Genomic DNA, 22,439 nt, shown 5'->3' with positions numbered 1-22,439 from the left:
TTGGTTGTGTATGAGAAGAAAGTTACAGAGTCAGATGCTCCAGAACAGAATGAATATATGAATGATGTTGAGAATGAAGAAGAAGCTGATGGAGAGGGGGAGCATGATGATGTTTTGGATGCTGAAGACACTTCAGGAATCTTCACAGACGTTCAACCTATAATGGTTGTTTTTGCAAGTAGCAACAAGATCATATATCTTTTCCACGATGTTGAAGAGGGTGAGTTTGCTCACAATTACACAAAAGAAGAAATAGCAAAGATGTGTGGCATAGATGAAAAAAGCTTCGAGTTTGATTTTGAAGAAGAATTGATGAACATTGATATTACAAAGTGTTGGTGCATATTCTGTGACAACAGCTTAATAGTTTAAGTATTTAGTCTTTGGATATTTTGTATTAGGCTTAGCATTATTGCTTAGCAAGTATATTATTGTATTGGGCTTGGAGAATGGCCAAGCCGAGTCCAAAGCCAAGTATGCAAACATTGGTATAAAAACGTGTTTTGCATTAGGGTTTACAAAGATAATGGTCAGAGAGTTTTGCTTTGTGTTCTTCATATGGTCTTGTTTATGTGTTTGTTTGATCTGTCAAGGGGATTCCGCACCCTTGATTGATTGTCAATCTCGTTACGATCCACACGATAGGGACCTACACAAAGCCTCATGATTATGTGTTTAATCATGTTCCTGATGTTGATGATTATGACGAGGTTATTGTTGAAGATGATCCTGACAATGAAATTTCAAAGTATTCAGGAGAAGATGCAGATGATTTTCCCACATATACTGAGATATTTGTGCATGAAGCCGATGATCTGTTAAAAAGAAGGATAGAAGAAAGAATCAAGAATGGTGAATCTCCAAGGTTAAGTAAAGATCTGATAAGAGAAGCTCGGAAGAACTAGTTTAAATTCATGCCGAGGGAATGAAAATTTAGAATATCGTTGGCGTTCTTTACCAGAAATCAAGACGTGTCATTGGGTGATATTATTAGCTAGGGCTGCATACCTGAACTGAACGTGTTTGCAATTAAGAAAGAATACAGGGTCCAGTACTTCAGATATTTGAGCGACATTAAAACTTTGCCATGGTGGGACGTGGAAGAGTTATGCAAGACAAAGTTGATTAACTTTCAGATGAAACCAGGGGATCAAAAGTTGTGGAAGTATATAAGATATGAAGCTCATCATGACTTTCCAACTTGGAAACCACATTATCCAAAAAGAGTAGTGTCGAAGACAGAAATTGATCTGGACACTCAAAAGCCTAAAGTGTCATTGAATATCAAACGTCCTCGAGCGATGAAGCATATGCCTTTGATGAAGCTTGACCAAGATATCTATACTGACTTTCGATGGTGGAACTATGATAGATTGACCGAAGAAGCAATGATTGTTCTGAATATTGATGGATGTTGGAGACCTATAAGGATTTTGGATCCTTTGGGGTTGGTGAATCTTTCTGAGAGAGACGTTGAGATGTTGTACTTTAACAAGATACATTATCAGGTGCAGGATATTGTACAAGCTATGCAATACCAGAATGCTTATGAAGTTAATTCTGCGAAGATATGGAACACGAAATGGAGAGAGATTGAAAGAAAAGAGTTTTTACGAGAAGTTCGAAATGAAGAAAGGATCGAAGCTAGAATGAAGAAGGCATCTATCAAGCGTTATCAGTTTATGACCATGGTGCCACCTACAGATCAAACACTGATGATGTACTTCGAGCTGAAACGTCAACGTGTCAGAAAGTATTTCTTCGGGCGTTAAAGTTTTGAAGTTTTTGAAGACCGGTCGAGACTGCGGCAATATCTAAGGGGGAGTTTGTTGATACATAATGTTTGTTGCCTACGTCATCGAGTCATGTCAGTTTGTAATAGGATTAACTGTTAGATATTTCAGTTTGTATGATTTAGATTACATCCGTGCGGATGAGTGTTGGTCTGCACGGATGTGTCTCATCTATACGAAGGTAGTAGGTCCGTCCCAAGGGTTTTTCATGTCTATAAATAGCCCGGTGAGGACCTAGTGTTTTGTAACTTTGAAGAACTGACGGCGAATCCCTGTCCAGTTGATTTCTTGATTGTAAACTGAAGTAATATGAATGAAATCATTGAAAAATTAATTAATCTTGTACTTGTCAACTAATCGTAATGAATTCTGCGCATTGTAACTAGGTTATAGATATTACCTGAGCATAACATCAAGTTAAACGGAACCTCACAATTTGAATACATGCCTTCTTGGGAACGGCTTGCGTCGGGCTCACCCACTGGCTTTCCAAGATGGGGTAAATGATACCCGCATCTAGCTACTTCAAGACTTCTTTCTTCACCACCTCCCATATATTCGGATTTAACCGCCTTTGTGCATCGCGTGCGAGAGTAATATTCTCATTCGTGATGAACTTGTGCATCACCACTGAAGCACTTATGCCCTTTCAAATCCGCAGTGGTCCACCCAATAGCTGCCATATTGGTGACCAACACCTCTAACAACTTCTCTTCTTGCTCTCCTGTCAAGTTAGATGCAATGATGACCGGAAGCCTGTTGCCCTCACTAACATAAGTATATTTGAGATGTTTGGCAACACCTTCAACTCCATTGTAGGAGGTCACTAATGGCAGCTTCAACAAGGTGTCAATCTTTTCCGAAAAACTCTCCCCTTAGTGAGTCCACGGCGGTCTCCTATCCTTAACCGCTAACACTTCCAAATTTTTCGCCTCCTCGTCCATGCTCCGGCTACTCTCAACTTGTGACCTGTCAAACATAAAGCACTCCTCTATTGTGTTCCCCTCATCAACAACCGTGTCGTATAGAGGTATATACGTGTCAATAATGTCTGCCATATAGCATTCATCGTTAACAAGGGGATTCATCAATCCGGAAAAAACATTAAGCCTCAACCTATGGTTACTAAAGGTCATGTCAACTTTACCCGTTTTGCAATTTATTTGGGCATTCGAAATTGCCAATAAGCCAAAAATAATCGTGTGTTGTTTGGTCCGGTCTAAAGAGACATAGTCCAACACAAGAAAGTCCACCGGATAATAAAAATCCTCGTCTTTTACTGTCACGTCCGTGACTATCCCATGGGGTAGTTTAGGGGTCAAGTCGGCTAACACCATGGTGGTGTTCTTTCTCAAAGTGGACCAAATTTGTGTGTTTTTCTGAGCCGATCCTTGATGCTTCGGGTTGACTATTGTATCACTAGGAAGCCGTCCATCACTTCCTCTAAATTGGGGCATTTCCACCGCAAGTTGACCGACTTGTCTTGTCAATGCCTCGTGCGAGTTCTCTCGCACCTCATTCACCCTCTTCATCTCCTTCATATCACTATTTAAGTCTTTCACAACACTTAGTAGTGCATCGATCTTAGCACCCAACTCGTCACCAACATCTTGGTTGTTTGAAGAGTTATTTCCATTCCCACCTTGGTTATACCCGCGTTGATAGTTGTTGGCGAGGTTATGGTAACCTTGGTTACCCCCTTGGTTGTAATTACCCCTTTGGTAAGCCCCTTGGTTAGCCCCTTGGTGGTTTTGATAGGATTGCCCACTTTGGTTTCCCGATTGGAGGTTTGGGTTCATTTGATTTGAGGCATTACCATCCCAAAAATTAGGATGGTTCTTCAACCCGGGGTGGTAAATGTTGGAGTTCATGTCATATTGCTTCTACTCTCCATACACTTGACTCACCTCGTCGGTGATATGGGCCATGTTTACTTAACAATTATCGACTGGTGACCAATGTCACCACAATCCTCACAAACAGCAAATTGAACCACTCTGACATCCTTCTTTTTCATACGAGCCAATTCCCGCTCCAAAGTGGTGATCTGATCCTTAGCACTAGAATCGAGATCGGGTACTTTTTAGCATGGTCGGCGACTCAGCGACCTTGGAGTTCTTGCTCATTCTTTTTAGGAAGGCCCAATATTCCTCTTCACTCTTCATCGTTGTTCAACAACGTCCCAATAACGATGGATTGCAAAATTTTCCATTCTTCTAACTCTAGCCCCTTCACGAAACACTTCACCAACTCCCACCTCTCTATTTGATGATGTGGGCACCTCCTTATCAACTCCTTAAAACAAGTAAACGCTTCATGTATCGGTTCACCCAGTAACTATAGAAATGCCCGAATCTCGTCTCTAGCATCGTCTGTCTTGGCAATATAATAGAATTCTTCGAGAAAAACTTGTTGCATGTCTCCCCAATGCGAATATTATTGGCCAGCAATGTTAGGAACCATTGCTTCGCCTTATCCTTCAATGAGAATAGGAAGAGTCTCAACCGTACCTCATCTTGGGAGAAGTTGTGCCCCCCCCCCCCAATTGTGCTACACAAAGCTGGAAATTCAGCCAAGTGCATGTATGGTTCATCCTTACAGAATAAATTTGATGAGAGTGTCGCGCCCTAGTCAAAGATAATATTTATAGTCCCTAATTACATCAAACAAGTAGTTAGTCGTAGTCGGGGTGTCGAACCACGAAGAGTTTGTGGTCTATGTAAAGATTTAGTTAATTATTACTTTGGTGCAATTTCTGAAGCATGCTTGTTGTTTCTTTTGTTTGGTTTGAAGGAGGTGTCGGATTGAACCGACAAGTCTACTATTAGCTATGAAAATGGTTGTGAGACTATGAAAACAAAACTCAATTGTTTGATTAAAAACTGTGATTTAAAAAAGGTCCACACTCGGTTCGATAATCGTAAGACCTAGGGTTCCTACACGGTTTTATATTTAATTTAGTTGAATTTGATTATTAATGAGTTTAGTATAACGTGGCTTAGGTGCTAAAAGCTATCAACGTCACAAACAACGGACGGCAATGCACTTTGTTGCCATAATTGCACATACTCATTTCATAAAGTTAAATTTAATAATTCACTCGACAATTTACGAATTCAATACATATGCAAAACAATTGTTATAAGTTTCAAATGTTTAACGCAACTAGTCACAAATCAAATACTAAACACATATGAGAAACGCTAGAAATCTTACAAAAATCTACATCGGGGTGAAACCCATGAGAACTAGCCGCTCATGGTGTAAGGAACTTGACCACCGAGTGATGAGTACGAAGAGCTAGCCATTGAAACTTGAAGCTTGGCCTTGATGGTGATGATGGTGGAATTAGGGTTAGGTATTATGATGGTGATGGTAGAATGGATGATTGGATGATGATGGAGAGTGATGGATTGGAAGATCCGATTAGGTTTAAGATGATTATAGGTGATGAAGATGATGATTGGTGATGGTTCTAGGTTGAGAGAGTTTCAACAAGTGGCTCCAAGAACTGAATATTGTTTCAAAAATTCGTAACTCCCTGATAATACCTCCCAAATCTCGGTCAAACAGGTCAACAAAAGGAAAATAGCGTCTGAGAAATAGACGTCGCGTCGGCGACAGGCTAAGTCAGCGTCGAAGACGCGTTGATTAAATCCGACGCAATGCGACGGGTTAAGTCACTGTCTATGGGGATTTCTTGTCGACGGACCGCGTCAGCGACACGACCCTTGGTCGTCTCCGATGCAAATATCAGCTTCTACTTCATTTTTCTTCGTGTCTCGCACCCGGTTGGTCCTAATCGCATCCCGATGCTGCGTAAAGCTCCCAAATAGCTCCTTAAACTCCCTGAGACCTGCAAAACACAAATCACATCAAAGTAGGCTATATGAAACTAAAATCCGCCTAAAACACAACTTTAATATGTAAAGCATCAGACTTTTAGCCACACATCAAGAATCTACAAGGTTACTCTTATTCGGTTACATAAGTAGTACAAATCTACAGGGCAACTTGACCCGTATCCTAAGCCTTCGGTTAGTCGTTGATCCCATTCCTAGATACAAGCCAAATGAACCCTGAACAACTTGCAATCCATGAAAAAACTATGTGCGAATATTGATGTGTGTAAAATGCAACATATAAATTACATCAAATAAGGCATAAAACTAACCCTTTTTAAGTACTAATGTTGGAAAAAGAGTGTTTTTGTCTTCCTTTTGTATTTTCAGGATGAAATGAGCTCAAATTCACAAAAGAAGCAAAAAGACGGCTAATTCTAACATAAATACAAGAAAAGGAATAAAAGTAGACTGCCCGAACCCTCAACGGCATCTCCCCAAGCAAAGAAGAGAAAACAGAAGCCTGAACACGCCCCGTGCTCAGCCAGCACGGGGCCGTGCCCAAGAAGCAGCAGAAATGACAAACCTGTAGAAGCTTCTATTGCCCACCACGGGGCCGTGTCCAGTGAGCACGGGGGCGTGGCGAAAGTACAGCAGGCGCATTAATTGTAATTGCGAATTACAATTAATGAAGAGAGAGAGTGTCAGACGGGCACGGGGGCGTGTCCAACGGACACGGGGTCGTGCCCAGCCTTCTGTTCAGCCTATAAATAGGAGTGCTTGGTTTCATTCCAACTCATCCCTTGGCACACCACCTCTCTCACACTTCATCCACCACCCACCACCACCATAACACCATCATCCACCACCATCATCCATTGTCCATCGTAGAGTGTGTGAGTCGTCTCGGGATCCAAGATTGATAGTAAGAGTTCTTGACAATCAAGGCCATGTTTGCCTAAGTCTCTTACATCACTTGGTGAAGACAAGTGTTTAGTATAATACTTTTTATTTTTGATCTTTTGCACTTTTTATTTGGTTTTGTATTAATGACTTTAATAACTAGTTGCTTATGTTGAAGGTGATCTTTCCTTATCGTTTGTCTGTGGTGTCTTGGCATTATTTTACTGTCTATATAAAATAAAAGATTTTCACCATTCATATCTCCACGGTCTATATGGAGGTATGTTGGCTACCTGGTCGGGGGTTAAGGGAACGGTTTGGTAAGGGTCTTGCCCTTGTTCAGCGTTTAGAGGTCCTGCAAGGGACCTGGGTCAAATTTAGTAGGATCTCCTTCAATGCCCATAGGTATTGGATGGCGGGGATCCAAACTCTTTGACCCCCTCATAAGTTAACTACTATTAATACTATAACCCGGCTATTTAGGACTGTATCCCTGCTGACTCAGACTACTTAGCCGAGGGTAACGTCACCGCCAAAAGCGTGGCCTACCACAATTTGCATTAATAACTTAATTCATTATCTTCCAATAATCCAACCCTTTAGAATTGTATCCTTGCTGACTCAAACTACTGGGTTGAGGGTAACGTCGCCTTCAAAAGAGGGGCCTACTACAATAACTAAGATAATCTCTTAAACAAGTGCAAAAGTGCGAAAATAATCAAAGGTTATACTAATACACGAGTCGGAACCAAGTGATTCATCTTGTCTATCTGTTTTTATTTTACTTTTATTTTTCAGCATTTACTTAGTTTTTATTTTCTTAGTTTAAAAACATTTTTCTAACTTTTTGATTTGATTAGACGTTGAGGATAAACCGGTACTAAAAGCTCTTGTGTCCTTGGACGACCTCGGTATCTTACCAACACTATACTACGTCCACGATGGGTGCACTTGCCCATATGTGTGTTTAGTGTTAGTGAATATCGTGTTTTATAAATTTAAAACTTGGCTAAAGGTGTAAAAAGGGCTTAATTATATATCTAAATTATATTACACTACACATGCATCAAGTTTTTTGGCGCCGTTGCCGGGGACACAAGGATTTTAAGAAAGTTGGGAATCAACGGCCTAATCATATTTTTATTTTTCTTTTTAATTTTTTAGGATTTTCTTAGTTTTTCAGCTTCTGCAGAGCTCAGCACGGGTCGTGCCTGCTGAACATGCCCCCGTGCTCAATCATTGGAACTGGCAATCCTGTTTTAAGTCAGACAGTAAGCTGAACACGGGGCCGTGTCCACTCAACACGCCCCCGTGCCCAAGATTCTCTTACTGAAAACAGAACCGTTAGATCCCGGCGGTTGGTAATTTCTGACACAAACATGAGTGATAGTAATTCTTTTTACTTTCGGCACTCTTATGGTATGTGGTGTCAATTATGTGGAGGCGAACATGAAGAATTAAAATGTTATTTTCTAAATTATAGGCCCCACTATATAGACCCACCGATTCCTTATAACCTTAAGAGGGGCGAAAGTAAAAATAAGCACTATCTCTCACTCGAATGCGCCCAGCCAGATATTCTAGGGGAAATGCTCCTTGACGAGTTATTTCAACTAGAAGAACTAATTCTAAATTGGTCAAAAGAACTTAGGAAGGATTTTATTGATCCGTCCCAAGACGATGACCATGAGGAAATGTTGGAACCGCATTCCGACAACCTCGTTGCTCCCGAAAATACCTTCATACCTAGAAAAGACTTGGACGATAGTCGTCCCTGTGCCGATTGTGCCGTGAAGGGTTGGAACCTTCTTTTAGACTTACCTAGGATAGTTTGAGAGAAGATTCCTTCAAATCTCTGTCCCAAGTTGGTCCAAATGTGCAGAATTCTTGGCTGCATTTATAGAAAACGACAGCATCCTGGACACGGCCCCGTGCCCGTTGGACACGGCCCCGTGTGCAGGTGAAATTCTGACACAATTTGTCCGTATTCTGATGTTCTGATCAGAAGGGAATCTTTTGGTGAACACGGGGGCGTGTTGGCTGGACATGGCCCCGTGTCGAGGGATCTCTACTTTTATGAAGTTGTCTAGTTTTTTAAGGAGCTTATCTGTTATCGGTTGGCTCTTGATTGGTTGGAACAACCCCAAAGTGCCTAAGATACCTTAATTGTCCTATACTAAGGCGAGAACGCAAGAGGTTGTCGGTGAGGGTAATTCCTATTTTCATTCTAGGTGGACAAGTCCAACCCTTTCCCGGGCTCTCGTTAAAGAAGGTGTATGCCGAATCGCTCAGGTCTATGTATGCACCGAACGAAGTGAGGTTAAATATTCTTGTAGCACCCCTGATGGAACCAGTCCTTCCACAACAGGATTGGAACTTGGCACTCGGGGTTAACAACCCTACCGGGTGGGAAGACTTTCCAGCGGAACCTCCCATGGAACAACCACAAGAGATTCCAGCGGAAATCGAAACTCCTCAAACTAATGCAAATGAGCCCTCCTTTCTCCTTCCAAAGGAGGTGGAAGAGTGGCTCGCCGACATGTGAGGAGCGCTACACCCGGAAGAAGGAGTTTCAAAAAGCCTTATCTAACCAAGATTAGTAGCTTCTTGGAAATTTTGCTAATTAAAATAAGACATAGGGCTAGAACTCCATGGTTTAATATTTATGTATTTTCATATTTAGTTTTTATGTAATATCCCTCTATGTTTGCAATGAAATGATGGTTTCTAAGATTTGATGGTTTATAATGAATAAAACACACTCGTGGTGATAATGGATGAAAAAGGGAACGAGAAAAATGGCCCCATGCACAAAGAACGAAGCAACCCGACACAAATCTCCATTCCAGAAGGCTCAACACGAGCCGTGCTCAACCAACACGGCCCCGTGCTGAACCACCTGCAGAAAAATCGCCCAGTTCAGGTAACTGGACACGGGCCGTGTTCACCAAACACGCCCCCGTGTCCAGGCTTCTGTCTCATTTCTTTAATTTCTGTTACTGGCACCTGAACACGGGGCCGTGTCCGGTCCCCACGGGGCCGTGTCCAGACTGCCAGTAACATAAATCTTTGCTTTTTAACACCACATTACACATCCAATCAACCTAAAAATTTATTTTTGGGACACATTGAGGACAATGTGTAATTTAAGTGTGGGGGGGGAAGCTAACACTTTGAAATTTTGCAAGTCCTAACAACAAGCCTTACACAAAACTCTATTGGAACCGCTAAACACCCCAATTTTTTTCAAAAATTTTCAATTTTTCTTACTTGTCTAAAGTTTAAGTTGGGAATCCCAAGATTAATAAGGTTATATTTTTATAAAATTTACAACCGAGAACGTCGTGATAACAAGAACCAACATAAGAAAATTATAAAATGGCATAACAAGTCTAGTTAAAATTTGATTATATATACTTGATCACATTAAAAACCCATTCCCACAAAAGTGAGTTTTGAGCCTTTATTGAGCATACAAATTTACATCTTTAGACTAAATGCTCATTTTTCGTTTCTTGTGTGAATAGCCGCTTGGTTCTTACAACTCTAGAACTTGCCACGACGATTCATTCCCAGTCCTTACCAACTTAAACCCAAGTAAGTAAATGATGGAGGCATTAGGACTAACCATTTTTCTTTCTACACCATTATTTTTCATTTTTTTTTACCACCTACCCAAAATCCCCCTAGTTAACCCCTTTGAGCCTAAACCTTTCGTTTCTTCACCCTAAACCCTTTTTACCCACCAGAAAACCCTTTTTATTTTTCACCCTTTATTTTAGTAACAAGCTCGGTTTTTCGCAAGCTCGATCTTTTATGTGACTGAAAAAAAAAATGATGAAGTAAAAAAACAAACAAAGCTATGCAAACAAAAGCTTGTTTGGAGAAATACTTCAAAATAAAAAGTTTGTTGGTGCAGTTGTCTGTCGACTACATCTTCGTTCGAGTCTTAGAGTGTTCTAAAGCCTAAGAGAGAGAAGCCCAAAGACTGATCAAGACAGAAGATCTGAAGATGCAGCATTGGTGTGACTCGATAGTCGACTCCATCAACATCTGAGGGGGAGTCTGTTGGTGCACTACATCTGCTGATTCCGTCTTGTATCGAGTCACAGTCTTAGAATGATAGATCTGGGCACGTAATACTAGAAATAGTGAAAATGTATAGGTTTTAGATGTTGGATCGCTTATAGAGTCAAATTAGATGTTAGGGTCGCTCATAGGACCATTAGAGTATGGACCGCTCGAGTGGACATGTTTGGACCGCTCATTTGACATGTTGCATGAACCGCTCGAGTGTGCATGTGTGGGCCGCTTATTGGGCCTGTCCAATAAGCGGTCCCAGAGGCCTATATATACCCTTATTAGCGATCCCAGTAGAAACAGTCGTAACAGTTAGAGAAATCGTGCCGAAGTGCTGCCGGTGCGAGATTTGAAGTGTAATCAGTGTCAAATCAGTAAAACAAGTAGTTAAAGTGATCTGTGTGCTATTTCAACCTTTGTTTCTTGTTATTCCGCACCTGAAACCAAGGAGAAAGCCTCTGGACGACTCGTTTGGGTCAAAATACGATCCTACAAAGTCACTAAAAACAAAATGTGTTACGAAAACCGACGCTTTTTACGCTTTTCGCCCTTTTTACTAACCACTAACCCAACCACCCACCTTTAGCCCAAGCCTAACCTTTCACCCAAAAAAGTCCTCTTGATATTTACAAAGGTATAAAGTTAAAAAGGAGGAGGATTGATTGCTTGGCAAGCCTATGGAGGGCGTAAGTTCCATGCCGCTCTCGAGTGATTAACTAAAAAAATACACCTTCGGCCGAGTGTTGAGTGATTTCTCCCGTGAGGTATGTGAACTTGTATATAAATGGAATTTTAAAAAGGCATGTTATGCCCAAATAAGTAATTTATCCTATGAAACGTTCTAAATAAATCATAACGAATAGGATTGTAAATAAATAAAAATAAAACCCAAAAAGATCTTGGATTCCCGACACTCTATGACAAGCCAAAAACCTTCTCTTCTACCTATTCCATTTGGGAGTGTAAGCCACATTTAAAGAGTTTTGCTTGAGGACAATCAAAAGTTCAAGTGTGGGGGTATTTGATGTGTGTAAAATGCAACATATAAATTACATCAAATAAGGCATAAAACTAACCCTTTTTAAGTACTAATGTTGGAAAAAAAGTGTTTTTGTCTTCCTTTTGTATTTTCAGGATGAAATGAGCTCAAATTCACAAAAGAAGCAAAAAGACAGCTAATTCTAACATAAATACAAGAAAAGGAATAAAAGTAGACTGCCCGAACCCTCAACGGCATCTCCCCAAGCAAAGAAGAGAAAACAGAAGCCTGAACACGCCCCGTGCTCAACCAGCACGGGGACGTGCCCAAGAAGCAGCAGAAAAGACAAACCTGTAGAAGCTTCTATTGCCCACCACGGGGCCGTGTCCAGTGAGCACGGGGGCGTGGCGAAAGTACAGCAGGCGCATTAATTGTAATTGCGAATTACAATTAATGAAGAGAGAGAGTGTCAGACGGGCACGAGGGCGTGTCCAGCGGACACGAGGCCGTGCCCAGCCTTCTGTTCAGCCTATAAATAGGAGTGTTTGGTTTCATTCCAACTCATCCCTTGGCACACCACCTCTCTCACACTTCATCCACCACCCACCACCACCATAACACCATCATCCACCACCATCATCCATTGTCCATCGTAGAGTGTGTGAGTCGTCTCGGGATCCAAGATTGATAGTAAGAGTTCTTGACAATCAAGGTCATGTTTGCCTAAGTCTCTTACATCACTTGGTGAAGACAAGTGTTTAGTATAATACTTTTTATTTTTAATCTTTTACACTTTTTATTTGGTTTTGTATTAATGACTTTAATAACTAGTTGCTTATGTTGAAGGTGATCTTTCCTTATCGTTTGTCCGTGGTATCTTGGCATTATTTTACTGTCTATATAAAATAAAAGATTTTCACCATTCATATCTCCACGGTCTATATGGAGGTATGTTGGCTACCTGGTCGGGGGTTAAGGGAACGGTTTGGTAAGGGTCTTGCCCTTGTTCAGCGTTTAGAGGTCCTGCAAGGGACCTGGGTAAAATTTAGTAGGATCTCCTTCAATGCCCATAGGTATTGGATGGCGGGGATCCAAACTCTTTGACCCCCTCATAAGTTAACTACTATTAATACTATAACCCGGCTATTTAGGACTGTATCCCTGCTGACTCAGACTACTTAGCCGAGGGTAACGTCACCGCCAAAAGCGGGGCCTACCACAATTTGCATTAATAACTTAATTCATTATCTTCCAATAATCCAACCCTTTAGGATTGTATCCTTGCTGACTCAAACTACTGGGTTGAGGGTAACGTCGCCTTCAAAAGAGGGGCCTACTACAATAACTAAGATAATCTCTTAAACAAGTGCAAAAGTGCGAAAATAATCAAAGGTTATACTAATACACGAGTCGGAACCAAGTGATTCATCTTGTCTATCTGTTTTTATTTTATTTTTATTTTTCAGCATTTACTTAGTTTTTATTTTCTTAGTTTAAAAACATTTTTCTAACTTTTTGATTTGATTAGACGTTGAGGATAAACCGGTACTAAAAGCTCTTGTGTCCTTGGACGACCTCGGTATCTTACCAACACTATACTACGTCCACGATGGGTGCACTTGCCCATATGTGTGTTTAGTGTTAGTGAATATCGTATTTTATAAATTTAAAACTTGGCTAAAGGTGTAAAAAGGACTTAATTATATATCTAAATTATATTACACTACACACGCATCAAATATGCTTATAGATCTAGTGTAATTACTATAATTTTCTAACTTGGGTGATGGTTAAGTTTTGTAATTTGTAATGGGGTGATGGTTAAGTTTTGTAAAATTTTTTTTATTTAGGCAACTTTACATTTTTTAATCTAAGAATATAGAAGTTTCCTCAATTGTATGATATTTTAATATACTTTTACATTTTTAAATATATTTTGTTATTTAAATAATACAAAATAAAAAAAAACGTAATAATTTAGCATAAAAGTAATTTGGCTATGAAAAATCAGTGTAAAAAGTGGTAATAATGTGGAAATGTAAGAAAGTTTTAGATTAAAAATTATATAAAGTTTTAGATTATAGATTGAAATCTGATTTATGAGTTGAGCATCACATCACAAGTCTCATTTGAACCTTTGTTGTGTTCTCACTTGTCTGTTAACTATTGTTTTTGCTAACAAAATTTAGTATATGCTTTGAGAAGGGACGTGATACGTGTCAACCATGATGGCGGCTAATGCAAGTCAAGCAAGAAAGATAGATGTAGCAGCCCTAAACCATAAACCATAAACCCTAAACCCTAACCCCTGTTAATTTTGCACATTCTAACACATCTAGAGCTAATAATTCTTCTCTGCCTTTAATTTGATGTTGCAGATTTCTCTAACTAATAGATAGTATATTTTATGCCGTGGGCGGAACCACGGACGTGGCAGGGGACGGCAATCCAATCGTGGAAGGGGGTCCTACGACGCATCGACCTATGCACCTGGTGCATCGAATCCTCAGCTCCCTTCCTCTATTCCATAAAATATGAGAAAATACAATCTCCTATTTTAAGGAGAACTAATTATAATACAAATGATTTTATGCAGTATATAAAATATACTATTACTAGCTATGGTTACATCAACGTGAGGATAATAGAATCCTTCTAGATAGGATAAAGCACCAAAGCCTAATGTCGCTATTACACATGTTCTAAATAAAAATTCGATGAATCATCATAAAAAGTATTTTATTCCTTCTTTCCTTGATTTTTGAATACACAAATTGATATAATAAATTATCTTTGATTAAAGGCATTTGATTATTTTTATTTTCATCATTAATCATCTATATGCTTTCAACTTTTTTACTAATTTCGCTTTCCAAATAATCAATAGATATATGGTAAATTGGTAATACATGTATGGATCTACAAATACCTAGAATCTGTTAACCAAAGTTGTGAATATACACAGATTTGGGTATTGCGTAAGGAACACACAAAAGCGAGCGTTGTATAGAGAGCACGAGAAACGTTTTGCTTGTGGTCCCACGGATGGTGTCGAATGTTGCTCCAAAAATCCACGCGAGAGGACAAGGATACAAGTGCTAAGGAGTGACTCCTCCGGTTCATATACATCCATCTAAGTGGTGATGTTACTATATATGTTTTTCCTCTTCACGGGTGGGTCATAACCGCATGGAACCCGTGAGACGGCCGTGAAACTTAAGCTATGATGGCCCTGGAACAATCAGGCCAGACCAGTATGTATAATAAACATTAAGGGAGATGATGATGATGAAGATAATTCACTAAGTGCTGAACCAGTAAGAGGTCTGAACCATTAAGTGCTGAACCAGTAAGAGGTCTGAACCATTAAGAGCATGTATAATGCTTAAGCGTTCACAGGCAAATGTCAGATCAATTCAGATTAGAGGTCGTAAACATTCAGACTCTGTATAAATCTTAAGCATTCAAAGGCAAATGTCTAAACCATTCAGACATCTGCTCATGGAAACAAACAGTCTGAATCATTAAGTGCTGAACCAGTAAGAGGTCTGAACCATTAAAAGCCTCATTAAGAGGTAAACAAACAACCCTAAGTGAGGAGAACTCCCTCCCTATAGAGATGTTGGGTCTAGCCCACCTTGACTTAAGTCTTTTGAGATTGGGCCTAACCTTATTGGACCAACCTTGTTATCGTTACATAAGTGTTACAAACATCACATTCATGTACATACAACAAGATATAATTATATACATATTCAAGGACTTGTAATATTCTACTTTTACATATATCTGTGTATGTATATATACACATGTAACATGCTTCCAAGAGTCCATCTGTCCATGACCCAGATCTCATGCTAGTTAGCCACCGGTTCACCAAACTCGGCTCGTTGAATAAGTTCCAGTAAACTTCCAGCCTTCCGTTTGGCGCGATCGGTTCCATGTTCGCACAATTCCGTCAACACATCCTCTCCTCCAACCGCCTTCATAATCATCAAACACTCCACATCACCCGCACACAAGCACCACAAAATCGCCACCCCGTTCTCCCGGTTCCGTGGTGATCCAGTTCGAACCACCTCAACCAAAACCGGGACCGGGTCAGCCTGACCGATCGCCACCTTCCCTTCATGGTGGCCAGCAATTATCGCCAAAATCGCCAAAGCCTCATCCATCATTCCACCACTAGCATCCTTAACCAATCTCATCAACGGGCCCACGATCCCTGCACGTACAGCCCGCACCTTGTTTCCTTGATATATACACAGGTTAAATATGGCGGTAGCCGCATCTTTCTTCCCTCTCGGTGTCCCGTGTTGCAGCAAATCAATCAGTGGCGGTATAGCACCAGCGGCTCCGATCGCGACTTTATATTCGTCCACCACCGACAAACTGAAAAGAGCTGCAGCTGCATTTTCTCGAGCCTCCACGCTTCCATTTTTCAACACGTCAACTATCTCCGGTATCGCACCAACACTCACAATAATCCCTTTATTGGCTTCGTTTATCGATAAGTTCAAAAGCGCAGTGACCGCGTGTTCTTGAGTTCTGCTATCTCCAGAAGATAATAATTCAACTAAAATGGGAATGGCACCATTGTCAGCTATGCAGATTCTGTTATCGGCATTTCTTTTTGCTAGTAGTCTAAGTTCACCGGCAGCTGCGCGTTTCTCGTTCAAGTTCCCATTTGTGAGCTTTTCGAGCAATGCGGTGATCGAAGTTTGGTCACATTCTGAACTGATTCTTCTAGCTTTTGAGTTTTCTTGTGATTTTGGAAGCTCGATGCCATTGCTATCACACCATAAAGCAATCAGACTCTTTAAAACGTAGTTGGGTGTCAATGACGTGTGTTGCAAAGTCAGTTGAGTTTTCGGGCAGGTTTTGTGACCCGCGTCTAGCCATTTTTGGATGCAAGACCTTTCATACGTCTGCAATATAGTATAAAACCACGGTGTAAATTTCTTACACAGCACAAACGTAAAACAAAGATCATGGGTGCAATATAGTATAAAACGTAGTTGGCCCAATGGACATTCATGCCTAATCGGTTCTATATGGAGGTGTCAATCGTGTCGGGCTGGCGGGTTTCATGTTGGCGGATTGAATCGTTGAAAACACGACCCGTGTATATATATTCGTGTCAAAGTTATCAACCCTAAAATGGACACACTTAAATTAAAATCGTGTGACCTGACACATCCCATTTAGCCCATTTATCTAAACAGGTTTGTAACGAAGGTGTTAGCTTGTTTTACAGGTTGGTGTGTTGTAATAAGTGGCCTAAACGGGTTGTAAATAGCTTAACGGTTCGACCTATTTAATCAGAATGGTTTGCATGTTCTACTAAACGGCCCAAACAAGTGAGCCAGAAAAAGAACCCATTTAATTAAACAAGTTGATTGGAGCTCGACCCGCCAGGTTACGTATGTGATATGACAACCTAAAACCTGATATTTTCCATGGAGTGTTTTGAGTCGGGTCAGAAACCGACACCCCCTGACCCCTTGTTCTATATACTGGCCTGGGAAAAGTCCAATTATACTACTTAAGGGCTCAATATAACAGTATATTGTTCTATAGGACCAACTAGGGCTGGCTATATACCTAGTTAGGGCTGCTAAAATCATGTCACACACGTGAACCCGAACACGACATATGTATTCGCGGGTTAACATGAACTCAACCCGTTTAACCCGAATAATAAATTATTTAGTTTTTTTTTTTTTTTTTTGACATTACATTAAAACTTCAAAATTTACAAATTATTATTATTTTTGAAGCAATTATGTGGCAATTTATTTCAAAAATTTTAAATTTTGGCATAAAAATATCCTAATAATTATAAATTATCATATAAAACCATTTAGCTAAACGTGTTCGCAGATTCGACCTGGAAGTGACCCAAACACGTTTAATTTTGGCATAAAATATCCTAAAAATTTACAAATTTTTAATTTACACCCCTATGACCATTATACAACTTCCGGTCTCATCCTAAAGGACAGGCCAGACCCAGACACGTTTCCGGGACCAGACTGATCATGAACCGAGCAAACTTTCATTAATATCAGCACATATACACCAGAAGGATAGATTGTGTTTTACCCTATCATGTCATATTTAGTTTCCAAAATCTTTGGATCTTTGAAAAACCAACAAACACATTTGAACATTTCAGTGTGACAGTTTACATACCTGCCCAGTAGACACAATCACAGGATCTTTCATCAATTCGAGTGATATCGGGCACCGAAAATCATCTGGAATAACCGGCGATCGATGCCTCGCAGACCTCTTTTCACGATCAGAATCTTCAATTTCAAAATTTCCCAGCATCACAAAATCATTAATCTTCTTAAGAACAAACGACACCGTGTCAAAGCTACTGTCAAACTCTCCACCGCCCGTCAATACAACCATCTCATGAATCGCAAGTGATTCCTTTCTCAGATCATCAATGGTGGTAAGATGCAGCTTTTCTGCAAGTCTTTTAACCATTTCTGGATCTGGGTCTTTCCCCATTTTCACCATTGTTAGATCCGTTTGAAGCTGTGTATTGGGAGACTCTGTTTGTGTTTTTGCTCTTTTGAATTGTGAATGCACAAGTTGTACCTGCAAGATCATAACAGAGTTAGCAGAGGGAATAAAACAGGCCCAAACGTAACATTTTACTATTCTTTGCAATAACATTTAACGACAAACATAACTTGACGCTCTACTACGTCAAACATTCAAGTCTAAAAAACCATACCGACCTGTTCTCGAATTTCTTCAGGTACATCAAACCGATCATAACGAATCTTGCACAATGCCTCTTCAATCTGTGTTGTCACTTGATGAAACTTTTTAATAGTTCTATCAATCTGCAGTGCCTGTAATCCAAAACACACAATTCAACAACAACAGTCATAATCCCCTCATCACCAAATTAAATCAAACAAGTACCTGAAAGGTTTTACTTCCATAATTAACAGCTTTCAAAAGATCGAGGCCCAAATCCAAAGCAAATTTCAAACACTTAAGCCCATCAAGATCATCATCATCAACAACCTGTTGTTCACTATCTTTCAATTCATCAAACAATGGGCCCAAAAGCTTCACTCTTCTCACCAAATTCCCATAGAGATCTCTTGCAGCGTTTCTGCACTCGGGTAGCCCTGCAAATTCCCTCACTGAGTCCACCAGTTGACTCACCAAAACACCTGCTTGTTCTTGATTCGACATTATTATTAGACAACTAAAAACCCTTGTTGTTTATGTGGTTGAAGACAAGTGATCATTGGTATAGAAGTGGGTTAATTATTTGGTGGGTATTTATGAGTGTTGTTCGTAAAAGGTGATGACTTTTTCAGTGTTTTGTGAATATACCCTTGAAGAAAAGGTCTAGTTATCAGGGTCAACAATGGCGTCAACGGAGAATTGGTCGACATTTGGGAAAGATAGGAGAGTTTTGAGTGTTTTTAGAATATCTCTACTATATCTATGGTTAGGGACTTAGGGCTGTAAACGAACCGAACATTCAGCAAACAGTTCGTGAACTGTTCGGCGGGAAGTTCGTTTATGTTCGTTCGTTTAATAAACAAACGAACATGAACAAGAAATTTCGTTCGATTAGTTAAATGAACGAATATGAACAGAGGTCTCGTTCGTTCAATTGTGTTCGTGAACGTTCGGTGTCACACCCCCAAAATCCACCATGCGGAGTACCACCGCTTGGAGGCGTGACATGACCAGGATCGAGCCACCAATCATACTGAACAACGTATTTAAGTAAATAAAGCCAACCACAATACGATTGGTGACAAAAAGCTAGTTAACCAAGTTTTAATTTAAACAGCGGAAGCATAAACGTAAAGTCCAAAACATAAGTCCATAGTTTAAAATTTAAAGTTCAAAACGCAAGTTTAATAAGTTCATAGGGATTTAAATATTAAGCACGGAACATAACAGTCCGTACACCACAACGACTCCTTCCTCGTGCAAGCTCCAAGCATTTAGCGACCTGTAAGGCATGTAACAACGAGTCAACAACAAAGTTGAGTGAGTTCACGTTCGGTTGTTTAGTTTTAAGTTGTTTTCTGAAAACATGGTTTGTCTTTCGTTGGCGTAATTGTCGTGGGGGTTACCCCGTAGTTGAAAGCATGATTAACCAGTTCATTCTTTATTACCCAAACCATATCCATGATTAGTGGGGGCTTCCCCATGTGAACTACTAGACCGTATGATATCGACTACTACGCAAGTAAGTTGTGCCCTACATCAGTTTCTATCATCACTGATGGTTTGCCATAGTCCATTAGTACACGCCCGTCCGACTGGCACGGTGTGAGGTTTGTTAAACCTAATAGCGCTATTAACTAATGACCCGCTCGCCATTGGCCTCGGCGATTAAGTCGATATAAAATGAGGGACTTATGATAGAGTTTTGTCTAGTAAGTTTTAAGGTTGTTGTCCTACCCAAGGAGGACGAACGTATGTAGTTCTCCCAAAGAGAATACACAGGATTAATATTGGCATCCTACCCGAGGAGGATGGCCGTACATATCCTACCTAAGTAAGATATGTAGATTCCGTTTTAATTCTTTAACCCATTCCCAAACCACCGGGAATCCCATGCCTTAGAAAGTGTGTGAACTCACCTCGGTTTGCTCGGTTAGATTCTCAAATATAGCTAACAGTCAAGGTCGGTCAATCATGTCCTAATATGATTACCAGTTAGTCATTTAGTGGTTTTCAAATAGAGCACAAAGTTCTTACACGTATCTATCACATAACATGCATTACTTTAACGGTTTATGCCCATGTAACCTCCCCATCTATTCCCATTCACAAATAAACATACGACATTGCACATAACACTTTTATTGACACATAACATGTTAGATCATTTACAGATAGCATACTCGACATTTAGGCACGCAAATTACTACTTATGTCATTTCAACTTAAATATCCAAAACTGGGCTGTTTTCGAGCATTTTAATAAAATAGTTATCTTATTTCAAAAATTCTCAACTTTTTACAAAAGGTGCTAAACGATCAAATATTATTGTGTAAAAATATCGGGATCCGATTCATTACCAATATTTTATTAAAAATCATTTTCCAGACTGCACTCAGATTTATCTTTTTGTGACTACAGTCCACGGAATAATTCATTAAAAATTCGTTGTAAGTCGGATTGACGAAATTCCAGTAGGAAAATTACTACGACATCAGTGTCCATCTACAGTACCAATTTCATGATCTAATCCTACCCAGGTTTCAAGTTATAACTGAAAATTTAACACCCATTTATTGCTGTAAAAACTCAGCTTTAGCCGCTGTTACAAATCGGGTCTTTAAAAATAGTAATCGAAGTCCAAAAATTATGATTCCAGTGCCATTAGAACCGTATTTCATAGTACATAAATCTAGACTTCAGAAAATACATTTTTCGTTAAGTTATGGTCTGGTTACAGCCAACTGAAGTTGGCTGTAAAAACCAACCAGCTTTCAATTTCAGCTTTTAGCTTTCTAACTTGTGTTCGATTGATTCCGTTAACATGTTTAGTGATCACAACACCATCAAACATCAATATTAACCAGCAAAATCATCAGAAAATCAACAAGAATCATAACAACACAAGGTCTACATGATTTACACACATATCTTCTCTTTATCCATCTTTTATTCCATATGTTCAAGACTTTAGTGCAAGTTCTTTAGTGTTTCATAATTTTAATCATTAAATCACCTATTAACCACTTAAATAACATGAAGAATGAACGGATCTAAGTTCTTACCACTAGCTCAAGGCTAGGGAAGTTCGAGTGAAGAAATGTGGTGGTTAATAGCGAATGGAGAAGGTCCTTCAACTTCCGAGAGCACCAAGCTTCGTTGTGTGACCCGTAGCACCTTTGTATGTATGAGGAATGGCTAGAATGGAAGTTGATGGTGGAGGTATGGTGGAGGAGGTGGCTGCCGTGAGTGATGGAAGGGAAGAGGAGAGAGTTTTGTTGTTGTGGTGAGTTGGTGAAATGAAGATGAATCTCTAATGTGTAAATTTATAGACCAAACCTTCTTATTGTCCAACATGCAATGTGTCTTCTTGATAACCAACATAGTAATTTAATAATCAAAAGAAGATGGAGGTTGGTCACCTCTAAGGTGACCGTCAAAATGAGGGGGGGTATGGTTGGGGTGTAATGATCTAATTAGGAGTTGGTTGAAATCTAATGATATAGTTTGTGTGTTATTATATGTTATATCATATTAGGTGTGTTAAGGTGTTCGGGGACCCTAACTAGCTCAGAAAAGTAAAAACAATGTGCTTGGCAATATTTTTATGTTCCGGGTAAAGTCCGGTTGTTCGGTTTGACACTGTTCCGTTAAAGTGCTTAATTAATCCGTAAAGTGTCATACATATATATTTTTGTAACGTTTTTAATTTTCAACACTCAGGAAAGCATAACAGACTATTTAATGACTTTTCTGTACACTATTAGTATGTTTACAAGTACATGTAAGTATAACACAGTAATCAGAGAGCAGTTAAGTAATTTCACACAGTCGTCAAGCACTTTAATTATCATTAATAAATTGTACGGAATACATGGGATTTTGAGGGTTGTCACATTCGGTAAGGCGTTCGTGAACATTCGTTGATTTGCGTTCGTTTACGTTCGTATGTTTGTGTTTTAATTGAAGATCTTTGTACTTTCTTATATTTTATTTGTACTTTTTATATTATTAAACTTTTATTTATTTTATTACCCTCATATTTAAACTAGGAAACCCACTTTCACCTTGTTTATGCATCATTTCCCTTTCATTTCTCATTATTTACATTGGCGAATACG

General features: G+C 39.7%; 1 protein-coding gene across 1 annotated transcript; it reads right to left on the bottom strand.

Annotated features, from left to right (window-relative positions):
- Positions 1-15,129: 15,129 nt before the first annotated feature.
- Positions 15,130-19,056, bottom strand: LOC110877804 (U-box domain-containing protein 14). The gene is made up of 4 exons (XM_022126012.2): positions 18,543-19,056; positions 18,353-18,469; positions 17,793-18,209; positions 15,130-16,525 (listed from the first exon to the last, which is right to left on the bottom strand). The coding sequence occupies exons 1-4, from the start codon at positions 18,819-18,821 to the stop codon at positions 15,455-15,457; spliced, it is 1,884 nt and encodes a 627-aa protein (XP_021981704.1). The 5' UTR covers positions 18,822-19,056; the 3' UTR covers positions 15,130-15,454.
- Positions 19,057-22,439: the final 3,383 nt, after the last annotated feature.

The sequence above is a fragment of the Helianthus annuus genome, chromosome 9, assembly GCF_002127325.2.
Source record: "Helianthus annuus cultivar XRQ/B chromosome 9, HanXRQr2.0-SUNRISE, whole genome shotgun sequence".
In the NCBI taxonomy this organism is placed as follows: domain Eukaryota; kingdom Viridiplantae; phylum Streptophyta; class Magnoliopsida; order Asterales; family Asteraceae; genus Helianthus; species Helianthus annuus.
This window is presented reverse-complemented; position numbering and strand designations above follow the sequence as displayed.

Bases quoted from the DNA above. Each gene is read 5' to 3' on its own strand.
- LOC110877804 (XM_022126012.2), bottom strand. From the start codon at position 18,821: ATGTCGAATCAAGAACAAGCAGGTGTTTTGGTGAGTCAACTGGTGGAC. The intron at 18,470-18,542 runs GTACTTGTTTGA...TTTGGATTACAG, and splicing joins ATGGAAGTAAAACCTTTCAG to GCACTGCAGATTGATAGAAC. The intron at 16,526-17,792 runs GTATGTAAACTG...ACTATATTGCAG, and splicing joins TGATTGTGTCTACTGGGCAG to ACGTATGAAAGGTCTTGCAT.